Genomic DNA, 10557 nt, shown 5'->3' with positions numbered 1-10557 from the left:
TTTGATCGGTAACCGGTCAAACCAGACGGGTTCCCACCGATTAGGTGAACCCTGCCACTACCACGCCTTGCTGACAACGGAAGGAAATGATAGTCAGGACTCAGGAGGTGTATCATCGTGTGGTGGAGGGTGACACACCGCCAACCTATTTATGAATAGCGACAGCTTAATTTGGCCCATTTGCAAAGCCTTTGTCTTTCTTTGTTGCTTCATTATGGATAGGAGAGCGACATCCTTCGCCACGTTGAATAACTTTTCTCGCTATGTCTAGCTTAGCCTTGTAATTATTATATATACACATATATGCAGTGGCGGAGTCAGCCCAGCACTTAGAGGACTCATTTCTTTTCCTTCCTCTTCTTCTTTCTTCTTTTCCTTCCTCTTCTTCTTTCTTCTTTCCCTTCTCTCCTCCTCCGGTCCTCCTTTCTCTTTACCTCCAATGAAGTTTTTGGGAGTAGGGGGCTGCCCACACACTGGCTCCGCCCCTGCATATATGGTTCGAACTTATAGTTGAGATAGACCTGGCAAGCTGACAAGCTCCGTCCAAATACAAGGATTATTGACAGAATTGACGAAGCAATTATTATTACCATGGGAATTTGAAACCGACAGTATAGCTTAGTGTCGCTCTTGATTTTTTTTTCTTTTTTTTTTGCGAGGAATTTTTTTACTGGAGCCTATAGCTACTGTTGCCGCATGCATCTAGCAAAGAACCTACAGCTTTTCTCTTAGTTTTTCTTTCTTCATAGTACCCACATTTTTAAGCCCGTCATCTAAGATCTGAGTAGCACGTGTCTTTCTTCTACCTCATGACACTCTTGCAGGCTTGCATATGCTGTTAGTGATGCACGTCCACTACCCGTGGGCCCGAGGTGATGAACGCTAGCTATATAATTTAAATTTTTCTCATCCTATGCTACTTGTTTCAGTAATCAAAAGTTCTTCTCTGCTACTAGTACAATGACGCCTCCTTTTGCCTACATCATTTTTTATCAGTGATGTGGCCGCATGTCAAGCGCACAGCCCTTCCTATCACGACTGTCTATCTTCTCGATCTTAACTACTACTATTCGCTAGTAGTAGTAACATATCTCTTACCTAACAGCTTTGCAGTAATACTGTCCACTGCTCAGTTCAACTGACTCAGTTATTTCTTTACTAGCTTTTCTACTTTATGATCCTCTTGGTCGTCTGTTGCTATTATGTTTAATTCGGTCGTCTGTTGCATGACGCCATGCCTTCATTACCTAGTTTCTGTTGGGGAAGAATCGATCCAAGTTTCTTGCTTTTTGAAAGTCAACAAATCTCCATAGTTCAAAGCAGGAGATTCCGCAATTTATATTTATGTTCAAGCCTGATGAGCTTACTATACCAATCATGACCTGATCGATATTGTTCTGGTTTCTTATCTGCTTGTGGTGTTAATTTTTTTGAGCTTGTGGTGTTAATTGTGAGGTGAGGTAGTGTCTTGTAGCAATATCGGCAATAAACTGTTGGAGTAATATCAAGGATCCTCCCTCGGCAAGGACAGAGATGCATGAGGATTGCGAAAAATGGTTAGGTTGGACATTGGTCTTGTGTTTGTATTGGGCCTGCAGACATACACATTCAGACATCACTAGTAGGCAGTAGGTGATGTACAGTCTCCAGACTTCACGGAGAATGAAGAAGCTTGCGGCGCGACGCTTACTCTTACTCTTAGCCTCCAACTCTGTGATCCTCATCGCTGGCCTAATTTTGGCAGCCCTCTCATCATGATCACTGGAGGCCAGGTGATAGTCTAATATAGCGCAAAGCCTAGAATTATCTTGTTTATTTTGACTAATAATAATAATATAAATTTTATTGAATTTGACCAAAATTTGTTAGAGATGACTCCATATGACTGATAGCTACTCTATGCATAGCAGCGTGGCTAGATCTACACATGAACCCTACGTAATGAGCCGGACCCTGTAAATAAAACATCGCGTACACATTATAAAATTTTGTCGAAATTGATTGAATTTTTTTTGAAGATGACTCGGTATAACTGGCAGCTACTCTGTGCAAAACAGTGTGGCAAGAACTACGTTGTATTTTTTAGGAAACAGATTTTTATTGGGTTGTAACCATAGTTTAGCTCATAGTTTATTACATTATGAGCTAAAATGTTTGGGTTGGTATGTGATGTTGGTGGTTTGGAGTGGAGTAGGTAATATTAATTTCCCTAGTAATAATGGATGGGTGTGGATGTAGTTTGGTTTCCAACATATTTGCAGAGCTATATGCGGGGAGAATCAGAGAAGCGTGGCGCCGTAACAAGCAAAGAGGTAGGCAGGGGATCGGTGAGAAAAACAATCGGATTTTAGCAAAAATATTTCCCAACATGCAATTTGTATGGGTTTGCACCCTCTCTCACCACCCTCGAATCCGACAGGCAGGTCTAGTGTGAGGGGTATAGCAGATCCAATATGGATGAAAAATATTTTCAATTGTTTTCGATCTTTATATACAATCGGTGTTAATGACCAACTGCATAGGACGCGTGATATTTCAGATGTAGATTCACGCAAATCACTAGAAAAAACTACAACATACAAAGCTCAATTCAGTTTTTCGAGAAAAGGATTACCCTGCTTTTATAGAAAGCATATAGAGTTGATACAAACTGTAAAAGGTCGGGGTTGCCGACCGCAACATCTGAGCTTTAAAGGAACTAAGTCACTTGGAACCCCCTCACTACAAGCGAGTCTTACAGCAGAAAAGGAAAGCAACAAACTAAAAGAAATCCTCCTTTCGGCCTTCTTGTACTTTCCTTAGGAACACTTCGCACCACTGCTTAGCCTGCCATCTCCATCCATCCAAGCTTGCCTTGTTGGGTCCGCGAAGAAGGCCTCTCCATCGCTGTAGGATGTTATCAGTTTTAAAGAGAATGTCAGCAGGCACATGAACAAACACCCCCTCAATCATCATTTTGTTACGAACGTTCCACAACGTCCAGAAAACCCCTGAAATCGGGAAAAGCTTAAAGCTGTAATTTTTACACTCTAACGGTAGCCAACCCTCAAGAAGGTCTTGCATAGACTTGGGAGAAGTCTCCCAACCCGCGGCCTCTTTCACACATGTCCACATAAAACAGGCTAGAGGACAATGGAAGAAGATGTGGTCAATGGTTTCCGGCACTCTGCAAATGACACACTTGAGATCTCCCTTCCAGTTCCTACGTTTGAGAACTACCCCAGTAGGGAGTCTATCCTGCAGAGTCAGCCACATAAACACTTTGATTTTCATAGGTAGCCTGCACTCCCAAATTCGTTGCATTCTCTTATTAATCACACCCCTGAAAGAGAGAAACTTATACATAGACTGGCTTGTATACCCCCCCCCCTTTTTTCCAAAGCCCATAGAACACCATCGTTTGAATCCGTCAAATTCTCCTCATCTAAATAATGTAGAAGTGTCTCCCACTGTCTCACTTCTTCAGGCCCAAAAGATCTGCAAAGGTCCAGCCTCCATTCCCCATCAACCCAGCAATCCCTCACTAAGCAGTCAGTCATACAGATTAGGGAATTCTAACCTCAGTGGGGTGTGGCCAACCCAAACATCGTCCCAAAAGAGAATGTTATCTCCATTACCTAGTTTGAAGATGGCCCCCCAATTGAAGTTATGTCTGATTTTCTGGATTCCCTTCCAAAACTGTGAGCCATTTTTACCTAAAGCTCAATTCAGTTGACTGAATATACAACAGTAATCCCTTGACTACTTTTTGGGCTAATGAAAAGTTGAATATAAAGCTCATACTGATGGGATTGCACAAGAAGGTGAGAGTGGAATCGAAGCTCCAGCCCAATCTGAAGAAAACCTCCATCAGCATTCAGCAGCGCATGTGCTCAAGCCGCGACAGGAGAAAGCAGGAGAAACAACAGCAGGGACACGGCGAGCGGATGGCCGCGACCCGCGATCGCACGGGGTTTCCAGCCCGGCCACCCCAAAAGCGTGCGCCCTCGGCCGGCCCGGACCGACCTGGCTGGTGCCACGTGTACAACGTGGCCTTCCCCTTCCCTCCCCTCGCGCTCGCGCCGCCCTGTGTCTGCGGCTCTGCGCCTCCCCTCTCCGCTCCGTCCGCCGCTCCCGTCGCTTCGGTCACCTGCCCGTCGTCTATAAGGAGGCCATGGAGGACGAAGGGGAGCAGGGCAGCAGGCCCTTCCGCCCGATTCGCCGCCCCTCCGCTCCCCCGCGCCTCCGCCCACCGACGCCTAGGGCTCCGCCTCGCGTCGCGGTGGAGGCGGCCAGCATCGCGCCACCGCCCGCCCCTCATCGCTGGTACGTTCGCGGGGCTTCCATCTGTTGGTGATGTATGGTTGCGCCTGCATTGGTGTTCGCGCGCGCGCATTGCTCTTGCTGTACAATTGCTGCCTCTGTGCTGGAGTCGTCTGGATACGACACGATGTTCAGGAGCAATCTGTTTCGCTGCTGGTGTTCAGCGAAATGGAAGCTTACCCCATTTATTTTGGTGTGGCCGTGCTGCGTCTTGATTTCCTGTGCTCTTATTAATACCTCCCTTATCTCCCGGTTTGCTAATTACTAGCAGGAAGGAGCCCATATGTTCATGTTTCAATCTTTGCGTGTGTAGATGGGATGGGACCCGCCTGAATTTGGTTGGTAGTTCTAAGGAGAGCAAATTCGTCTGCTGGGAATTTACCAACTTTATATGCCCAAACGTTCTTTTTCCAAACGGTCCTGCTTTGTTTGCATGAAACTTTTGTTAATCTTCAGAGTTGTCGGTAATTCGGTATGCTCATGTTTTCGTGCTCAAACGAGCTAAAGATAGCATAAGCTGAAGTGAAATTTGATCATGTCATGGTCTCGACACTATTTGAAGTCCCTTGTTAGGCACATACATACCCAACTGTACCAACCTTCCAATCTTTTTAACCGTGGCCTTATGTGCTACTTAAGTCATTATTTTTCAAATTCAACGTCTTAAATTTCAAGCTTGCCTATTGTGTGGTAATCCTTGTGTAATCCTGCAGAAATTTTTCTGTGATATCCGCTGTTCATGAAGCATTTTGACTTATGATTTGTTTGTAAACCCAATGCATGCCTTTTATGAGCGCAATAACTGATTATTTGGGAGCTTCTTCTTCAGATGGCGGGACCTAATAAAGTCCCATTTAGTGGAGTGGCTGAGGATTTCAAAGGAAGAGCAGCTTGTTACAAACAAGACTGGAACAATGGGTTCCGTTCTGGTTTCAGGTTTGCACGGCACCATTCTGTAAATGTGTTTACATTCTATCATAATTTAGTCCATCATGTTGACTGTGCTACATGAATCTGTTGTCAGGATATTGGCACCTACACTCTACATATTCTTTGCATCTGCCGTTCCTGTAATAGCCTTTGGGGAGCAATTAAGTAAAGATACAGGTGGGTTGTCATCCTTCACACTCAGGAGTCAGGATTGATAGATATTCGTGATCTGCAGTTACTGCCATGATATGATTCATCATTTCCTTCTAGCTTCCTGTAAATAGGTAGAAAAGAAAAAGGGGAACACTGATTTGCCATTGGCTTGCATGTCATTGTTGTTTCAACAGGGAATATTAGGAAATAGTAACAGTTTGCTAGATTGCTCAAAATTCACATTGTAAAAGAGAACAATAAAAAGGTCCTGAATTTCTTAGGCACAGTTGCCAATGATTAAAATTGGTATGTTTCAGATGGCGCACTGACCACTGTTGAGGCATTAGCATCAACTGCTATTTGTGGAATCATACATTCAATCATAGGCGGACAGCCACTATTAATTGTGGGAGTTGCAGAGCCGACTATTATTATGTATACTTATATCTACAATTTTGCAAAAAGTCAGCCGAACCTGGGAGAGAAAATGTTTCTTCCATGGGCTGGATGGTAAGGGATAAGTAATATATTATGTCCTGCATTAGTTCGTCGTTCATTTCTAAATGGTACGTGTAATTCCTTTTCTGGGACAGGGTTTGCATCTGGACTTCCGTTATGTTGTTCCTCATGGCAATGTTTAACGCTGCAGCTATTCTAAACAAATTTACAAGGTTTTCAGGAGAACTTTTTGGAATGTTGATCACAATTCTGTTCATGCAACAGGCTATCAAAGTATGCGATTTACATATGTCAAATCTAAATTCTTAACTGATTTAGTTTAATTACTAACTACATAGCATGTCATAGGGGATGGTGGGCGAATACAGTGTCCCTGAGGGTAATGACGAAAGTCAACCGACATTCCAGTTCCAATGGTTATATGTTAATGGTCTCCTTGGAGTTATCTTTTCAATGGGTGTACTATATACTTCATTAGCCAGCATGGAGGCAAGATCGTCTCTATACGGAACTGGTTTGTTATATTGGCGTACACATACTTTTAATTTCACTATGGTTTCCAAACACCAACTACTAATTCTCCAGATAATACCTGCAGGGTGGCAAAGGAGCTTAATTGCTGACTATGGCGTTCCACTGATGGTCATACTGTGGACAGCACTATCGTATTCATTGCCAAGCAAGATCCCTTCAGGAGTCCCTAGGAGGCTCTTCACCCCACTTCCTTGGGAACCCAAGTCACTCCAGCATTGGACAGTAGCAAAGGTAATTAGGAAGTGTTACTATGATTCCAGGATTCCATTGCAGTTTTGTGAGCGTAGAATATTTTTCATGGCTATTCCACATGTTTCAATGATGAACTTGCAGGATCTTTTGTCTGTCCCTCCAACACATATATTTCTGGCTATTGTGCCTGCTGCGATGGTTGCAGGGCTCTATTTCTTTGATCACAGTGTAGCTTCACAGATGGCTCAGCAGAAGGAATTTAATTTGAAGAACCCATCAGCCTACCATTATGACATTTTGGTCCTGAGCTTGACGGTATGTTGTGTTGATTTGTAGGTGCCTCTTTAAGATAGCAGCATTACTTTTCATATTAGGGATATCACGATGTAAAAAATATTGAATGTTTCGCTAATGAAATCCTTCTGCTTATAGAAACCGTAAAGACATAAGAAATCAATGGTGGAAAATAGTTCTTAAATATTATTTACGTGGTAGCGTTTTTTTAATGAAAATGATAGCAGACCTTTTATTTTTTGTGTTTGTTCCTTCTTCTCATACTATAGAAATGTCATGTAGACCTTGATCTGCGGTCTTCTTGGCATTCCTCCATCTAATGGAGTGCTTCCTCAGTCCCCCATGCACACAAGAAGTCTTGCTGTCCTCAAACGGCAGGTTGGTGATTTTCACAGGTCTCTTAGCTGTCATCTGCAATACAGTTAACTTTGCTCATCTGCCTTCTCTTTCATTTAAAATAGTTGATTCGCAAAAGGATGGTCCGAACTGCCCAGGAGGGGATGATGAATAATGCTACCAGTTCAGAAGTTTATGGCAAGATGCAAGAGATTTTCATAAAAATGGACAATGGAAGCAACGTGAGTATTCATCAATTAAACACATGCATTACTAAGGAACTATTTTTCTCACTACATTAGTAAGGATCTATTTGTCGTTGTGGGGGCTTATCAAAAGCACCTCTTCATTTCTGATGACTGATGTTGTTGAAGCATGTTCATCAAAATACAACGGCGGGGTGTTTATAGAATTTGTAATGGCTAACTGCACTGTCGCTAAATTACAATGCTGCATCATTTTGCTGATGCCTCTATTTTGTTTTGTTTTCTCATGGAGAGGGTTTCGTACCTTTGTTGCGAGTGCTGTAGTGTTACTGTTTCAGAGCACTGCTCTCAAACAGCAGAGCACGGCCCTAATTAATTAATATTTCAGAAAATTGCTCCAGAAATCGTCTTGATAATACTTTTGTAAGAAACGCAAAATAAAAAGAATTCGGTATCAACTACCTGAAGGCACTAAACACATCTTTGAAAAATGCTGCAGTCTGTTTCTGCCAGCAACGAGCTGAAGGACTTGAAGGATGCCATTATTCCAGAGGGGGATGGAGCAGGGAAAGTGCCTGAAGCATTTGATCCTGAGAAGCATGTGGATTCTTACTTGCCTGTCCGGGTGAATGAGCAGAGAGTAAGCAATCTGTTACAGTCCCTGTTGGTTGGTGGTTGTATCGGAGTTACGCCGCTCATTCGGAGGATACCAACATCAGTCCTTTGGGGTTACTTTGCCTATATGTCCGTCGACAGTGTTCCTGGGAACCAGTTCTGGGAGAGGATAAAACTTATGTTTGTCACACCTCAAAGGCGCTACAAGTAAACCCTTGTTCGCTGCATTATATTTTCATTTAGGAAACCGGTGCTCTCAGTGATTATTCGTTTGTTATAACTCTGACAGGGTTCTTGAAGGAGCACATGCATCCTTCGTGGAGTCGGTGCCTTTCAACATAATATCTGCCTTCACGCTGTTCCAGCTAATTTATCTCTTGCTCGTCTTTGGGATGACATGGATACCAATGGCAGGAATCCTCTTCCCGCTGCTCTTCTTTTTTCTCATTGTAATCAGGGAGCATCTCATTCCGAAGTATTTTGATCCTGCCCACCTGAGGGAATTAGATGCAGCAGAGTACGAAGAACTCGAGGGTTTCACCCCTGATCCTTCAGAGGTATGAAATCCTGACCCACCTGGTCCTGTCAGTTGCCCGTTCACTTTCCTAGTTTATACGAAACACAAGCTATTTCAGCTCTAGTCAATATGTTCAACTGGGAACAGTAATTTTTCTTGGTTAATGTTTCTTTTTTGCATACCATATTAGTACATTCATCTTCCTAGTTATTTCAGTTACAGTCTATTCTTTTAGTCATTGTAGTCGAGTTAGTTGCATGTTTTGAACACCATAATTTTTGGTTAATATAAAGTAGCACTGTAGCAATGGGCTCGCTAAGGAGCATGCTAGGCTATATACCTCCATTTTTTCTGTTTGCAAATCAGATATCTCGATAAGAGTAAAGATTGCTTTCATTTCCATGTTACTGAGATGATCTGAGTTGATTTTGACCCTTCACGCAGGGCGGCGATGAGTCTGTTCGCAGCCGAGATGCCCAGCCTGAATACGCTTCTGAGATACTGGAGGAATTCACGACACACCGTGGAGAGTTGAAGCACAGGAACTCGAGCTTCCGCGACGGGAGGCTACTTCAGGTAACATCACGCGCAGACAATTCAGTACCACCGGGTTTCGGATAACATGATGTTGATGATGATGAAAGCCCCATGAACATTGGAGTTATCAGAATCTGATGTAGCTTTTATTTTTGCGTTCGGCAGCTTAACTCGGTCAGGATGACAAGAGAGCTTTCCCGGACTATGTCGAGGGCTCCAACGCTCAGGCGGGAGCATTGAGAAAAAAGAAAAAAAAAAGAGGAAAAGAAGGGCACGTGTACAGTGTACTAGTCATGTGCAGCAGAGATGGGGGGAGGGGATACAAAGGGTGAAAAAACTAAAAAGGAATAGAAGGATTTGCATATATTGCTACTAATAGAAAGGGTAAAAATACGGACAGGGTTTTTATTGTCAATGCTGTCGTCTGCTATTTTGCTGTGCCATCCTTTCTCTGCCGTTGTTTGGATACGACATCGTCGACATGTGAGCAGAGTGAGAGGGGATGGGCCTGGTTGTTAGTGTGGGGTCCACTCGACGATGATGAATGAGCATTCGCAATTTGTATGGAGAAAGATCCCTCCGGTTTCGTGGGGTTTATATTATAAACTTTGTCACATCGAATGTTTCAGTGCCATTTGAAAGATTAAATATAACTAATTATAAAACTAACTGCATAAAATTAGAGCTTATTCATCTAATAAGTTTAATTAATTTATAATTAGTATATATTTATTGTAGCATCTACGCGTCTGCCTGGATTCGGACGAGATACGTGCTCTATGATCTTGTTTCTATCCATCTTTCAAAGAGATGCACGAATCGCGAAATAGGCAATTCCTGTCCACGACACCAGGGCGGGCGACGGTTGCTAATCAATTGAGCTTTTCCGCGAAGAACACATATTTTTCAAAGAGATGAACGAATCGCGAAACAGGCAATTCCTGTCCACGACACCAGGGCGGGCAACGGTCGCTAATCAATTGAGCTTTTCCGCGAAGAACACATATTTTGTTAAGAGAAAAATAATACGATCATTACAAAGCATAATAGATAGAGGCTATTAAGATGAATAAAAACACCACCAAGTAAGTGGCAGACGACCCTAAGTCCCTAACAATAAAGAAGAATAGAAACAACTTAATCAAATGTGCTCACGGCTGATGCTAGGACTATCAGATAAATCGGTCGATCAGGGGGCGCGCGCTGCTGACGGTTCGTTGAACCTCTGGTCCGAATCAGAATTCGAACTGACGATCAGATCAGTTAGCGTGATCGAGCCTGATGTGGATTGAACCAGTGAAGTTTATGGCTGGGGAGATGTCAGCGGCTAGCAAACTCGGTCCTCGACAGCAGCATTCGCTGTACCTGCTGCATCCTGTACTGCATAATTCAGATCAGACATCCCGGTTTCCATGCAGCCAATCCAAGCTAGCGTTAGCATGGCCAGCAGAGTAGCTAGCCAGGCAACCAGCCGGTGCCGAC

The 10557-nt window shown here is 43.4% G+C and overlaps 1 protein-coding gene across 4 annotated transcripts; it reads left to right on the top strand.

Moving 5' to 3' along the window:
• Positions 1-324: 324 nt before the first annotated feature.
• LOC120664279 (boron transporter 4-like) lies at positions 325-9696 on the top strand. Of its 4 annotated transcripts, XM_039943418.1 has the most exons (15): positions 360-3680; positions 3777-4305; positions 5132-5238; positions 5327-5409; positions 5703-5895; positions 5979-6117; positions 6193-6358; positions 6443-6609; positions 6712-6885; positions 7147-7242; positions 7326-7442; positions 7906-8228; positions 8311-8578; positions 8983-9114; positions 9241-9322. In XM_039943418.1, exons 3-15 carry the CDS (start codon positions 5132-5134, stop codon positions 9313-9315), a joined length of 2040 nt encoding a protein of 679 aa, XP_039799352.1. In that variant the 5' UTR covers positions 360-3680; positions 3777-4305; the 3' UTR covers positions 9316-9322. The 4 variants fall into 4 exon arrangements, with proteins under 4 accessions (XP_039799351.1, XP_039799350.1, XP_039799352.1 ...); XM_039943417.1 differs by having other exon boundaries at positions 325-4305; XM_039943416.1 differs by lacking the exon at positions 3777-4305 and having other exon boundaries at positions 359-2312; positions 9241-9696.
• Positions 9697-10557: the final 861 nt, after the last annotated feature.

The sequence above is a fragment of the Panicum virgatum genome, chromosome 3N (genome assembly GCF_016808335.1).
Source record: "Panicum virgatum strain AP13 chromosome 3N, P.virgatum_v5, whole genome shotgun sequence".
NCBI lineage: Eukaryota > Viridiplantae > Streptophyta > Magnoliopsida > Poales > Poaceae > Panicum > Panicum virgatum.
Note: the sequence above shows the minus strand (reverse complement) of the source record. Positions and strands in the feature narration are given on the sequence as shown.

What these genes read in the sequence shown, in the direction of transcription:
- LOC120664279 (XM_039943416.1), top strand. Translation starts at nt 2,223, where the DNA reads ATGGGTGTGGATGTAGTTTGGTTTCCAACATATTTGCAGAGCTATATG. An exon ending in TCATGCAACAGGCTATCAAA is followed by an intron (nt 6,118 to 6,192) that starts GTATGCGATTTA and finishes AGCATGTCATAG; the next exon opens with GGGATGGTGGGCGAATACAG. An exon ending in ACACCTCAAAGGCGCTACAA is followed by an intron (nt 8,229 to 8,310) that starts GTAAACCCTTGT and finishes TAACTCTGACAG; the next exon opens with GGTTCTTGAAGGAGCACATG.